Source organism: Scyliorhinus torazame, chromosome 13, assembly GCF_047496885.1.
Source record: "Scyliorhinus torazame isolate Kashiwa2021f chromosome 13, sScyTor2.1, whole genome shotgun sequence".
In the NCBI taxonomy this organism is placed as follows: Eukaryota; Metazoa; Chordata; class Chondrichthyes; order Carcharhiniformes; family Scyliorhinidae; genus Scyliorhinus; species Scyliorhinus torazame.
In genome coordinates this window covers 100,505,685-100,520,265 of record NC_092719.1, presented here as the reverse complement: position 1 = coordinate 100,520,265, position 14,581 = coordinate 100,505,685, and the positions used below count along the sequence as shown (strand labels likewise).

Here is a 14,581-nt window from a genome sequence, read left to right as displayed (position 1 = left end):
TGAAGTTACCGAGTGTTGGTAGGGGTTGGTTAGTGAAGTGAAGTTATAGAATCTTGGTAGGTGCTGGTTACTGAAGTTAAAGAATGTTGGTAGGGGTTGGTTAGTGAAGTTACAGAGTGTTGGTAGGGGTTGGTTAGTGAAGTAAAGTTACAGAGTGTTGGTAGGGGTTGGTTACTGAAGTTAAAGAATGTTGGTAGGGGTTGGTTAGTGAAGTTACAGAGTGTTGGTAGGGGTTGGTTAGTGAAGTGAAGTTACAGAGTGTTGGTAGCGGCTGATTAGTGAAGTTACAGAGTGTTGGTAGGGGCTGATTGGTGAAATTACAGAGTGTTGGTAGGGGCTGGTTAGTGAAGTTACAGAGTGTTGGTTGGGTTTGGTTAGTGAAGTTACAGAGTGTTGGTAGGGGTTGGTTAGTGAAGTAAAGTTACAGAGTGTTGGTAGGTGCTGGTTACTGAAGTTAAAGAATGTTGGTAGGGGTTGGTTAGTGAAGTGAAGTTACAGAGTGTTGGTAGGGGTTGGTTAGTGAAGTTCCAGCGTGTTGGTCGGGGCTGGTTGGTGAAGTTACGGAGTGTTGGTAGTGGCTGGTTAGTGAAGTTACAGAGTGTTGGTAGGGGCTGGTTAGTGAAGTTACAGAGTGTTGGTAGGGGCTGGTTAGTGAAGTTACAGAGTGTTGGTAGGGGCTGGTTACTGAATTTCAGAGTGTTGGCAGGTCTGGTTGGTGAAGTTACAGAGTGTTGGTAGGGGCTGGTTGGTGAAGTTACCGAGTGTTGGTAGGGGTTGGTTAGTGAAGTGAAGTTACAGAATCTTGGTAGGTGCTGGTTACTGAAGTTAAAGAATGTTGGTAGGGGTTGGTTAGTGAAGTTACAGAGTGTTGGTAGGGGTTGGTTAGTGAAGTAAAGTTACAGAGTGTTGGTAGGGGTTGGTTACTGAAGTTAAAGAATGTTGGTAGGGGTTGGTTAGTGAAGTTACAGAGTGTTGGTAGGGGTTGGTTAGTGAAGTAAAGTTACAGAGTGTTGGTAAGGGTTAGTTAGTGAAGTTCCAGAGTGTTGCTAGGGGCTGGTTGGTGAAGTTACAGAGTGTTGGTAGGGGCTGATTGGTGAAATTACAGAGTGTTGTTAGGGGCTGGTTAGTGAAGTTACAGAGTGTTGGTAGGGGTTGGTTATTGAAGTTACAGAGTGTTGGTAGGGGCTGGTTGGTGAAGGTACAGAGTGTTGGTAGGGGCTGTTTAGTGAAGTGAAGTTACAGAGTGTTGGTAGGGGTTGGTTAGTGAAGTTACAGAGTGTTGGTAGGGGTTGGTTAGTGAAGTAAAGTTACAGAGTGTTGGTAAGGGTTAGTTAGTGAAGTTCCAGAGTGTTGCTAGGGGCTGGTTGGTGAAGTTACAGAGTGTTGGTAGGGGCTGATTGGTGAAATTACAGAGTGTTGTTAGGGGCTGGTTAGTGAAGTTACAGAGTGTTGGTAGGGGTTGGTTAATGAAGTTACAGAGTGTTGGTAGGGGCTGGTTGGTGAAGTTACAGAGTGTTGGTAGGGGCTGGTTAGTGAAGTGAAGTTACAGAGTGTTGGTAGGGGTTGGTTAGTGAAGTTACAGAGTGTTGGTAGGGGTTGGTTAGTGAAGTGAAGTTACAGAGTGTTGGTAGGCGTTGGTTAGTGAAGTTACAGAGTGCTGGTAGGGGGTGGTTAGTGAAGCTACAGAGTGTTGGTAGGGGCTGGTTGGTGAAGTTACCGAGTGTTGGTAGGGGTTGGTTAGTGAAGTGAAGTTACAGAATCTTGGTAGGTGCTGGTTACTGAAGTTAAAGAATGTTGGTAGGGGTTGGTTAGTGAAGTTACAGAGTGTTGGTAGGGGTTGGTTAGTGAAGTAAAGTTACACAGTGTTGGTAGGGGTTGGTTACTGTAGTTAAAGAATGTTGGTAGGGGTTGGTTAGTGAAGTTACAGAGTGTTGGTAGGGGTTGGTTAGTGAAGTGAAGTTACAGAGTGTTGGTAGCGGCTGATTAGTGAAGTTACAGAGTGTTGGTAGGGGCTGATTGGTGAAATTACAGAGTGTTGGTAGGGGCTGGTTAGTGAAGTTACAGAATGTTGGTTGGGTTTGGTTAGTGAAGTTACAGAGTGTTGGTAGGGGTTGGTTAGTGAAGTAAAGTTACAGAGTGTTGGTAGGTGCTGGTTACTGAAGTTAAAGAATGTTGGTAGGGGTTGGTTAGTGAAGTGAAGTTACAGAGTGTTGGTAGGGGTTGGTTAGTGAAGTTCCAGCGTGTTGGTCGGGGCTGGTTGGTGAAGTTACCGAGTGTTGGTAGGGGTTGGTTAGTGAAGTGAAGTTACAGAATCTTGGTAGGTGCTGGTTACTGAAGTTAAAGAATGTTGGTAGGGGTTGGTTAGTGAAGTTACAGAGTGTTGGTAGGGGTTGGTTAGTGAAGTAAAGTTACAGAGTGTTGGTAGGGGTTGGTTACTGAAGTTAAAGAATGTTGGTAGGGGTTGGTTAGTGAAGTTACAGAGTGTTGGTAGGGGTTGGTTAGTGAAGTTACAGAATGTTGGTAGGGGCTGGTTGGTGAATTTACAGAGTGTTGGTAGGGGCTGGTTAGTGAAGTTACACAGTGTTGGTAGCGGCTGATTAGTGAAGTTACAGAGTGTTGGTAGGGGCTGGTTAGTGAAGCTACAGAGTGTTGGTAGGGGTTGGTTAGTGAAGTGAAGTTACAGAGTGTTGGTAGGGGTTGGTTAGTGAAGTTACAGAATGCTGGTAGAGAGGGCGGTTAGTGAAGTTACAGAGTGTTGGTAGGGGCTGGTTGGTGAAGTTACCGAGTGTTGTTAGGGGCTGGTTACTGAATTACAGAGTGTTGGTAGGGGCTGGTTGGTGAAGTTACCGAGTGTTGGTAGGGGTTGGTTAGTGAAGTGAAGTGACAGAATCTTGGTAGGTGCTGGTTACTGAAGTTAAAGAATGTTGGTAGGGGTTGGTTAGTGAAGTTACAGAGTGTTGGTAGGGGCTAGTTGGTGAAGTTACCGAGTGTTGTTAGGGGCTGGTTACTGAATTACAGAGTGTTGGTAGGGGCTGGTTGGTGAAGTTACCGAGTGTTGGTAGGGGTTGGTTAGTGAAGTGAAGTTACAGAATCTTGGTAGGGGTTGGTTACTGAAGTTAAAGAATGTTGGTAGGGGTTGGTTAGTGAAGTTACAGAGTGTTGGTAGGGGTTGGTTAGTGAAGTAAAGTTACAGAGTGTTGGTAAGGGTTCGTTAGTGAAGTTCCAGAGTGTTGCTAGGGGCTGGTTGGTGAAGTTACAGAGTGTTGGTAGGGGCTGATTGGTGAAATTACAGAGTGTTGTTAGGGGCTGGTTAGTGAAGTTACAGAGTGTTGGTAGGGGTTGGTTAATGAAGTTACAGAGTGTTGGTAGGGGCTGGTTGGTGAAGTTACAGAGTGTTGGTAGGGGCTGTTTAGTGAAGTGAAGTTACAGAGTGTTGGTAGGGGTTGGTTAGTGAAGTTACAGAGTGTTGGTAGGGGTTGGTTAGTGAAGTGAAGTTACAGAGTGTTGGTAGGCGTTGGTTAGTGAAGTTACAGAGTGCTGGTAGGGGGTGGTTAGTGAAGCTACAGAGTGTTGGTAGGGGCTGGTTGGTGAAGTTACCGAGTGTTGGTAGGGGTTGGTTAGTGAAGTGAAGTTACAGAATCTTGGTAGGTGCTGGTTACTGAAGTTAAAGAATGTTGGTAGGGGTTGGTTAGTGAAGTTACAGAGTGTTGGTAGGGGTTGGTTAGTGAAGTAAAGTTACAGAGTGTTGGTAGGGGTTGGTTACTGAAGTTAAAGAATGTTGGTAGGGGTTGGTTAGTGAAGGTACAGAGTGTTGGTAGGGGTTGGTTAGTGAAGTGAAGTTACAGAGTGTTGGTAGCGGCTGATTAGTGAAGTTACAGAGTGTTGGTAGGGGCTGATTGGTGAAATTACAGAGTGTTGGTAGGGGCTGGTTAGTGAAGTTACAGAGTGTTGGTTGGGTTTGGTTAGTGAAGTTACAGAGTGTTGGTAGGGGTTGGTTAGTGAAGTAAAGTTACAGAGTGTTGGTAGGTGCTGGTTACTGAAGTTAAAGAATGTTGGTAGGGGTTGGTTAGTGAAGTGAAGTTACAGAGTGTTGGTAGGGGTTGGTTAGTGAAGTTCCAGCGTGTTGGTCGGGGCTGGTTGGTGAAGTTACAGAGTGTTGGTAGTGGCTGGTTAGTGAAGTTACAGAGTGTTGGTAGGGGCTGGTTAGTGAAGTTACAGAGTGTTGGTAGGGGCTGGTTAGTGAAGTTACAGAGTGTTGGTAGGGGCTGGTTACTGAATTTCAGAGTGTTGGCAGGTCTGGTTGGTGAAGTTACAGAGTGTTGGTAGGGGCTGGTTGGTGAAGTTACCGAGTGTTGGTAGGGGTTGGTTAGTGAAGTGAAGTTACAGAATCTTGGTAGGTGCTGGTTACTGAAGTTAAAGAATGTTGGTAGGGGTTGGTTAGTGAAGTTACAGAGTGTTGGTAGGGGTTGGTTAGTGAAGTAAAGTTACAGAGTGTTGGTAGGGGTTGGTTACTGAAGTTAAAGAATGTTGGTAGGGGTTGGTTAGTGAAGTTACAGAGTGTTGGTAGGGGTTGGTTAGTGAAGTAAAGTTACAGAGTGTTGGTAAGGGTTAGTTAGTGAAGTTCCAGAGTGTTGCTAGGGGCTGGTTGGTGAAGTTACAGAGTGTTGGTAGGGGCTGATTGGTGAAATTACAGAGTGTTGTTAGGGGCTGGTTAGTGAAGTTACAGAGTGTTGGTAGGGGTTGGTTAATGAAGTTACAGAGTGTTGGTAGGGGCTGGTTGGTGAAGGTACAGAGTGTTGGTAGGGGCTGTTTAGTGAAGTGAAGTTACAGAGTGTTGGTAGGGGTTGGTTAGTGAAGTTACAGAGTGTTGGTAGGGGTTGGTTAGTGAAGTAAAGTTACAGAGTGTTGGTAAGGGTTAGTTAGTGAAGTTCCAGAGTGTTGCTAGGGGCTGGTTGGTGAAGTTACAGAGTGTTGGTAGGGGCTGATTGGTGAAATTACAGAGTGTTGTTAGGGGCTGGTTAGTGAAGTGAAGTTACAGAGTGTTGGTAGGGGTTGGTTAGTGAAGTTACAGAGAGTGGTTGGGGTTGGTTAGTGAAGTGAAGTTACAGAGTGTTGGTAGGCGTTGGTTAGTGAAGTTACAGAGTGCTGGTAGGGGGTGGTTAGTGAAGCTACAGAGTGTTGGTAGGGGCTGGTTGGTGAAGTTACCGAGTGTTGGTAGGGGTTGGTTAGTGAAGGGAAGTTACAGAATCTTGGTAGGTGCTGGTTACTGAAGTTAAAGAATGTTGGTAGGGGTTGGTTAGTGAAGTTACAGAGTGTTGGTAGGGGTTGGTTAGTGAAGTAAAGTTACAGAGTGTTGGTAAGGGTTGGTTACTGTAGTTAAAGAATGTTGGTAGGGGTTGGTTAGTGAAGTTACAGAGTGTTGGTAGGGGTTGGTTAGTGAAGTGAAGTTACAGAGTGTTGGTAGCGGCTGATTAGTGAAGTTACAGAGTGTTGGTAGGGGCTGATTGGTGAAATTACAGAGTGTTGGTAGGGGCTGGTTAGTGAAGTTACAGAATGTTGGTTGGGTTTGGTTAGTGAAGTTACAGAGTGTTGGTAGGGGTTGGTTAGTGAAGTAAAGTTACAGAGTGTTGGTAGGTGCTGGTTACTGAAGTTAAAGAATGTTGGTAGGGGTTGGTTAGTGAAGTGAAGTTACAGAGTGTTGGTAGGGGTTGGTTAGTGAAGTTCCAGCGTGTTGGTCGGGGCTGGTTGGTGAAGTTACCGAGTGTTGGTAGGGGTTGGTTAGTGAAGTGAAGTTACAGAATCTTGGTAGGTGCTGGTTACTGAAGTTAAAGAATGTTGGTAGGGGTTGGTTAGTGAAGTTACAGAGTGTTGGTAGGGGTTGGTTAGTGAAGTAAAGTTACAGAGTGTTGGTAGGGGTTGGTTACTGAAGTTAAAGAATGTTGGTAGGGGTTGGTTAGTGAAGTGAAGTTACAGAGTGTTGGTAGGGGTTGGTTAGTGAAGTTCCAGCGTGTTGGTCGGGGCTGGTTGGTGAAGTTACAGAGTGTTGGTAGTGGCTGGTTAGTGAAGTTACAGAGTGTTGGTAGGGGCTGGTTAGTGAAGTTACAGAGTGTTGGTAGGGGCTGGTTAGTGAAGTTACAGAGTGTTGGTAGGGGCTGGTTACTGAATTTCAGAGTGTTGGCAGGTCTGGTTGGTGAAGTTACAGAGTGTTGGTAGGGGTTGGTTAGTGAAGTTACAGAGTGTTGGTAGGTGCTGGTTACTGACGTTACAGAATGTTGGTAGGCGTATGTTAGTGAAGTAAAGTTAAAGAGTGTTGGTAGGGTTTGATTAGTGAAGTTACAGAGTGTTGGTAGGGGCTGGTTAGTGAAGTTACAGTGTGTTGGTAGGGGTTGATTGGTGAAGTGAAGTTACAGAGTGTTGGTAGGGGCTGGTTAGTGAAGTTACAGAGTGTTGGTAGGGGCTGGTTTGTGAAGTTACAGATTGTTGGTAGGGGCTGGTTACTGAATTACAGAGTGTTGCTAGGAGCTGGTTGGTGAAGTTACCGAGTGTTGGTAGGGGTTGGTTAGTGAAGTTACAGAGTGTTGGTAGGGGCTGATTGGTGAAATTACAGAGTGTTGGTTGGGGTTGGTTAGTGAAGTGAAGTTACAGAGTGTTGGTAGTGGTTGGTTAGTGAAGTGAAGTTACAGAGTGTTGGTAGTGGTTAGTTAGTGAAGTTCCAGAGTGTTGGTAGGGTTTAGTTACTGAAGTTACAGAGTGTTGGTAGGGGCTGATTAATGAAGTTACAGAGTGTTGGCAGGGGCTGATTAGTGAAGTTCGAGAGTGTTGGTAGGGATTGGTTAGTGAAGTTACAGAGTGTTGCTAGGTGCTGGTTAGTGAAGTTACAGTGCGTTGGTAGGGGCTGGTTAGAGAAGTTACAGAGTGCTGGTAGGGGCTGGTTAGTGATTTTACAGAATGTTGGTAGAGGTTGGTTAGTGAAGTTACAGAGTGTTGGGAGGGGTTGTTTAGTGAAGATACAGAGTGTTGGTCGGGGCTTGTTCGTGATTTTACAGAATGTTGGTAGGGGTTGGTTACTGAAATTACAGAGTGTTGGTATGGGCTGGTTAGTGAAGTTACATCGGGACGGTAGCCTTTAGTTTGTGACATTACATAGGGTTGGTGAGGGTGGATCAGCCTCAGGTTGAGAGCAGCATGACTTTGGTCTGATTTTTTAAATCATTTCAATAGTTGGCAATGTGCCTGTGTGTGAGGGAGCACGTGTGGGGGAGTGTGTGCGAGGAATTGTGTCCGAGGGAGTGGGTTGCAAGGCAGCATGTGTGAGGGAGCCTGCATGAAAGAGTGTCTGTGTGAGGGAGTATGTGTGAAGAAGGCAGTGTGTGGAGGAGCATGAGTGAGGGAGCGTGTGTAACTATGTGCATGAGAAGGTGCGTGTGTGAGGGAGCGTGTGTGAGGGAGCATGTGTGAGGGAGCCTGTGTGAGGGAGCCTGTGTGAGGGAGCGTGTGTGGGAGGATGTGTGAGGGAGGATGCGTGAGTGTGCATGTATTTGTGTGTGTATCTAATACGTGTGTACATGTGAATGTATGTGTACATGTGAGTGTGTTCCTATCAATGAGTGTGAGCGTGCATGTGTATGTGAGTGTGTGTGAGCGTGTGTGTGTAAGTGAGCCTGTGTGTGTGAGCGCATGTGAGTGTGTATGTGAGTGCATGTGTGTGAGTGTGTGTATGTGTGAGTGTGTATGTGAGTGAGTGTGTGTGTGTGAGTGCATGTGTATGTGAGTGTGTGTATGTGAGTGTGCGTGTATGCGTGTCTGTGGGTATGTGTGCCTGTGTAAGTGTATGTCTGTGTGTGGGTGGGCGAACTCCTGTGTGTATGTGTGAGTGAGTGTGTGTGTTTATGTGAGTGCGTGTGTATGTGTGTGTATATATATATGTCTGTGTGATGAATGTGTGTGTGAGTATGGATGAATGTGGGTGAGTGTGTGTGTGTCTGTGTAAGTGTGTGTCTGTGTAAGTGTGTGTCTGTGTGATTGTGTGACTGTGTATGTCGGTGTGTGGGTGTGTGTGTGTGCATGTGTATGTGAGTGAGTGTGCGTATGTGTGTACACGTGGGCTAGTTCTGAGTGATGTTTGTGGAGATTCCCGTGTTGTACTCACTCTAACACCAACACACTGCACCATGGACCTGCTCAGCCGCTTTGCTTCATAACTCTGGTCTCCAATGTCACATTGCAGGTTGGTGTGCTGGGGGAGGAGAGAGAAATGTGAGAACTCCAATCACATTCTGCTACATTAATCATAATGCCGAACCAGAATCATCCTTAATGAACTTTGGGCTGTCCGATTCTAATAGTCTTTGTGAAAAGTGCAGCATTGTGTGTGTAGAACTTTGAATCCTGGGATAGGCTAGTCATCTGATCCACTCTGCCTCAGCAGCGCACCCTGCTGGAGCACAAGCTTGCCTTCTTCAGAGCTGGGATGGCAGGATGGGAAATCAGTCAATGTTCCCTGTTCCAATCAGCATCCACTGACAGCTGGGTACTGGTAAGTTCTGGTGCTTGGCCGGTAGGAATGATGCACAGAAGAACGTCTAATTCTTGACTCCTTAAAGTGTTTTATTATAATATAAATGCCTGGTAAAGGTAATTATGAGGAATATATTACAAACTACCAATACTGATAAATTATCCTAGAGCTACTGCAAGTCTGACTATCCACCAACACGACTAACTCCCAACTCCTCGAAGTACAGAGTCATGTGGTAGATTTACACTGCCACCTGCTGGTTGGAGGTCATTTACATCACTATTAACATGATTTCTTATGCATATCATTACAGGTCTCACCTGAGCACTGGGTGAAGAGGAGATCAGATGGCATTTGATGCCCACAGTAGTGGGATAGGTTACTCAATATTACTTCTAGGACAGGGAATTAAAGTGGAGGATTGACACTGGCAGGTAAGGAAGGCTTCACTTGAGTGAAAAGAGTTGGAATTCTTGTTCAAAGGGAGTTGACAACATTCAGTTAATGGGAAAGAGGTAGAGGAAAATGTTTGCAAGGAAATTACTGAGAGATACAAGAATTATAGAGTAATTATAATGGGGTATTTAATTGCTCAAATACAGACTGGGATAATATGATAGAATTTACCCTGCAGTTTGAGAGGGAGAAGCTGGAATCAGATTTAACAGTATTACAATTAAATAAGGATAACTACAAAGATATGTGGGAGGAGCTTGCCAGAGTTGATTGGAAAATGAGGCTAGCAGGGAAGACAGTGGAACAGCAATGGCAGGAGTTTTTGGGGGTTATTCGGGAGGCACAACAGAAATTCATCCCAAGGAGGAGGAAACATGCTAGGGGGAGGACAAGGCATCCATGGCTGACGAGGCAAGTCACGGACAGCATAAAAGCAAAAGAAAAAGCATACAAAGTGGCGAGTATTAGTGGGAAACCAGAGGATTTGGAAGCCTTTAAAAGCGAGCAGACGACAACTAAAAAAGCAATGAGGGGGGAGAAGATGAAATATGAGTGCAAGTTAGCTTGTAATATAAAGGAAGATGGGAAGAGTTTTTTTCAGTAAATAAAAGGTAAGGAAGAGGCAAAAACAGACATTGGACCACTGGAAAATCTGGCTTGAGAAGTAATAATAGGAAACAAAGAAATGGCGGACGAACTGAATCGTTACTTTGCATCAGTCTTCATGGTGGAAGACACCAGTGGGATGCCAAAGCTCCAGGAGATCCAGGGGGCAGAGGTGAGTGCAGTGACCATTACTAAGGAGAAGGTTTGGGGAAACTGAAAGGTCTGAAGTGGATAAGTCACCTGGACCGGATGGACTACACCCCAGGGTCCTAAAAGAGATAGCTGAGGAGATTGTGAATGCATTAATGATGATCTTTCAGGAATCACTGGAGGCAGGAAGGGTCCAAGACGACTGGAAAGTGGCTAGTGTAACACTGTTGTTTAAGAAGCGAGGGAGGCAGAAGACTGGAAATTATAGGCCGGTTAGCCTGACATCAGTCATTGGTAAGATTTTAGAGTCCATTATTAAAGATGAAAGTACTTGGAAGTGCATGAGGACTGAGTCAGCACCACTTCGTCAAGGGGAGGACATGTCTGACAAATCTGATAGAGTTCTTTGAGGAAGTAACAAGGAAGTTAGACAAAGGAGAATCAGTGGACATGATTTATTTAGATTTCCAGAAGGACTTTGACAAGGTGCTGCATAGGAGACTGTTAAATAAGTTAAGTGCCCATGGTGTTAAGGGTAAGATCCTTTCATGGATAGAGGATTGGCTGACTGGCAGAGGGCAAAGAGTAGGGATAAAGGGGTCTTTTTCAGGATGGCAGCCGGTGACTAATGGTGTGCCTCAGGGGTCTGTGTTGGGACCACAACTTTTCACAATATACATTAATGATCTGGAGGGTGGCGGCATGTGGCACAGTGGTTAGCACTGGGACTGCGGCGCTGAGGACCCGGGTTTGAATCCCGGTCCTTGGTCACTGTCTGTGTGGAGTATGCACATTCTCCCCATGTCTGCGTGGGTTTCACCCCCACAACCCAAAGATGTGCAGAGTGGGTGAATTGGACACATTAAATTGCCCCTTAATTGGAAAAAATGAATTGGGTACTCTAAATTTAGTAAAATATAAAAAATTAATGATCTGGAAGAAGGAACTGAAGGCACTGTTGCTACGTTTGCAGATGATACAACGATCTGTAGAGGGACAGGTAGTATTGAGGAAGCAGGCGGGCTGCAGAAGGACTTGGACAAGCTAGGAGAGTGGGCAAAGAAGTGGCAGATGAAATACAATGTGGAAAAGTGTGAGGTTATGCATTTGGAAGGAGAAATGGAGGCATAGACTATTTTCTAAATTTGAGTGTGGTGGAGTCAGATTCACACAGCGAGTGGTTAGGATCTGGATGTTCTGTCTGTGAGTGTGGTGGAGACAGATTCACGCAGTAAGTAGTTAGGATCTGGAATGTACTGTCTGTGAGTATGGTGGAGACAGATTCACGCAGCGTGTGGTTACGATCTGAAATGTTCTGTCGGTGAGTGTGGTGGAGACAGATTCATGCAGCGAGTGGTTAGGATGTTGAATGTACTGTCTGTGAGTGTGGTGTAGACAGATTCGCATAATGAGTGGTTAGGATCTGGAATGTACTGTCTGTGAGTGTGGTGGAGACTGATTCACGCAGCGTGTGGTTAGGGTGTTGAATGTATTGTCTGTGAGTGTGGTGGAGACAGATTCACACAGCGAGTGTTTAGAATCTGGAACGTACTGCACGAGAGTGTGGTGGGGACAGATTCATACAGCGTCTTGTTATGGTGTTGAATATAATGTCTGTGAGTGTGAAGGAGACAGATTCACGCAGCATGTGGTGAGGGTGTTGAATGTACTGTCTGTGAGTGTGGGGGAGACAGATTCACACAGCGTGTGGTTAGGGTGTTGAATGTCCTGTCTGTGAGTGTGGTGGAGACAGATTCACACAGCGTGTGGTTAGGGTGTTGAATGTCCTGTCTGTGAGTGTGGTGGAGACAGATTCACTCAGCAAGCAGTTAAGGTGTTGAAATGTACTGTCTGTGAGTGTGGTGGAGACAGATTCACGCAGCGTGTGGTTAGAATCTGGAATGTACTGTCTGTGAGTGTGATGGAGACAGATTCACGCAGCGAGTGGTTAGGGCGTTGAATGTACTGTCTGTGAGTGTGGTGGAGACAGATTCACACAGCAAGTGGTTAGGGTGTTGAATGTACTGTCTGTGAGTGTGGTGGAGACAGATTCACACAGCGAGTGGTTAGGGTGTTGAATGTCCTGTCTGTGAGTGTGGTGGAGACAGATTCACTCAGCAAGCAGTTAAGGTGTTGAAATGTACTGTCTGTGAGTGTGGTGGAGACAGATTCACGCAGCGTGTGGTTAGGATCTGGAATGTACTGTCTGTGAGTGTGATGGAGACAGATTCACGCAGCGAGTGGTTAGGGCGTTGAATGTACTGTCTGTGAGTGTGGTGGAGACAGATTCACACAGCAAGTGGTTAGGGTGTTGAATGTACTGTCTGTGAGTGTGGTGGAGACAGATTCACACAGCGTGTGGTTAGGGTGTTGAATGTCCTGTCTGTGAGTGTGGTGGAGACAGATTCACTCAGCAAGCAGTTAAGGTGTTGAAATGTACTGTCTGTGAGTGTGGTGGAGACAGATTCACGCAGCGTGTGGTTAGGATCTGGAATGTACTGTCTGTGAGTGTGATGGAGACAGATTCACGCAGCGAGTGGTTAGGGCGTTGAATGTACTGTCTGTGAGTGTGGTGGAGACAGATTCACACAGCAAGTGGTTAGGGTGTTGAATGTACTGTCTGTGAGTGTGGTGGAGACAGATTCACACAGCGAGTGTTTAGAATCTGGAACGTACTGCACGAGAGTGTGGTGGGGACAGATTCATACAGCGTCTTGTTATGGTGTTGCATATAATGTCTGTGAGTGTGAAGGAGACAGATTCACGCAGCATGTGGTGAGGGTGTTGAATGTACTGTCTGTGAGTGTGGTGGCGACAGACTCACGCAGCGAGTAGTTAGGATCTGGAACGTACTGTCTGTGAGTGTGCTGGACACAGATTCACGCAGCGTGTGGTTAGGGTGTTGAATGTCCTGTCTGTGAGTGTGGTGGAGACAGATTCACTCAGCAAGCGGTTAAGGTGTTGAAATGTACTGTCTGTGAGTGTGGTGGAGACAGATTCACGCAGCGTGTGGTTAGAATCTGGAACGTACTGCACAATAGTGTGGTGGAGACAGATTCACGCAGCGTGTGGTTAGGATCTGGAATGTTCTGTCTGTGAGTGTGATGGAGACAGATTCACGCAGCGAGTGGTTAGGGCGTTGAACGTACTGTCTGTGAGTGTGGTGGAGACAGATTCACACAGCGTGTGGTTAGGGCGTTGAATGTACTGTCTGTGAGTGTGATGGAGACAGATTCACACAGCGAGTGGTTAGAGTGTTGAACGTACTGTCTGTGAGTGTGGTGGAGACAGATTCACGCAGCGTGTGGTTAGGGTGTTGAATGTACTGTGTGTGAGTGTGGTGGAGACAGATTCACACAGCAAGTGGTTAGGGCGTTAAACGTACTGTCTGTGAGTGTGGTGGAGACAGATTCACGCAGCACGTGGTTAGGGTGTTGAATGTACTGTCTCAGAATGTGGCGGAGACGGATTCACATAATGAGTGCTTAGGATCTGGAATGTACTGTCTGTGACTGTGGTGGAGACTGATTCACACAGCAAGTCGTTAGGATCTGGAATGTACTGTCCGAGAGTGTGCTGGAGACAGCTTCGCGCAGCGTGTGGTTAGGGTGTTGAATGTCTGTGAGTGTGGTGGAGACAGATTCACACAGCGAGTGGTTAGGGTGTGGAATGTACTGTCTCAGAATGTGGCGGAGACGGATTCACATAATGAGTGCTTAGGATCTGGAATGTACTGTCTGTGACTGTGGTGGAGACTGATTCATGTAGCAGGTGGTTAGGATCTGGAACGTACTGTCTGTGAGTGTGGTGGAGACAGATTCACGCAGCGTGTGTTTAGGATCAGAAATGTTCTGTCTGTGAATGTGGTGGTGACAGATTCACACAGAGAGTGGTTAGGACCTGGAACGTACTGTCTGTGAGTGTGGTGGAGGCCGATTCACGCAGCGTGTGGTTAGGGTGTTGAATGTACTCTCTGTGAGTGTGGTGGAGTCAGATTCACACAGCAATTGGTTAGGGTGTTGAAAGTACTGTCTGTGAGTGTGGTGTAGACAGATTCACACAGCGAGTGGTTAGGATCTGGAACGTACTGTCTGTGAGTGTGGTGGAGACAGATTCACGCAGCGTGTGGTTACGATCGGGAATGTACTGTCTGTGAGTGTGATGGAGACAGATTCACACAGCGAGTGGTTAGGGTGTTGAATGTACTGTCTCAGATTGTGGTGGAGACGGATTCAGAAAATGAGTGGTTAGGATCTGGAATGTACTGTCTGTGAGTGTGGTGGAGACAGATTCACACAGCAAGTGGTTAGGGTGTTGAATGTACTGTCTGTGAGTGCGGTGGTGACAGATTCACACAGCGTGTGGCAAGGGTGTTGAGTGTAGTGTCTCAGATTGTGGTGGAGACGGATTCAGAAAATGAGTGGTTAGGATCTGGAATGTACTGTCTGAGAGTGTGGTGGAGGTAGATTCACGCAGCGTGTGGGTAGGATCCGAAATGTTCTGACTGTGAGTGTGGTGGAGACAGATTCACACAGCGAGTAGTTTGGATCTGAAACGTATTACCCGAGGGTATGGTGGAGACAGATTTGAGCAGTGTGTGGCAAGGGTGTTGAAATGTACTGTCTGTGAGTGTGGTGGAGACAGATTCACGTAGCAGGTGGTTAGGATCTGGAACGTACTGTCTGTGAGTGTGGTGGAGACAGATTCACACAGCGGGTGGTTAGGGTGTTGAAATGTACTGTCTGTGAGTGTGGTGGAGACAGATTCACGTAGCAAGTGGTTAGGATCTGGAACGTACTGTCTGTGAGTGTGGTGGAGACAGGTTCACGCAGCGAGTAGTTAGGATCTGGA

At 46.3% G+C, this 14,581-nt stretch overlaps 1 protein-coding gene across 1 annotated transcript in view; it reads right to left on the bottom strand.

Moving 5' to 3' along the window:
• Window positions 1–14,581, bottom strand: part of plxnd1 (plexin D1) — a 599,181-nt gene that overhangs the window by 336,823 nt on the left and 247,777 nt on the right. Inside the window, exon 10 of the mRNA XM_072471999.1 lies at window positions 8,150–8,236. Coding sequence (XP_072328100.1) covers window positions 8,150–8,236 — 87 coding nt within the window. The remainder of the gene's footprint in view (window positions 1–8,149; window positions 8,237–14,581) is intronic.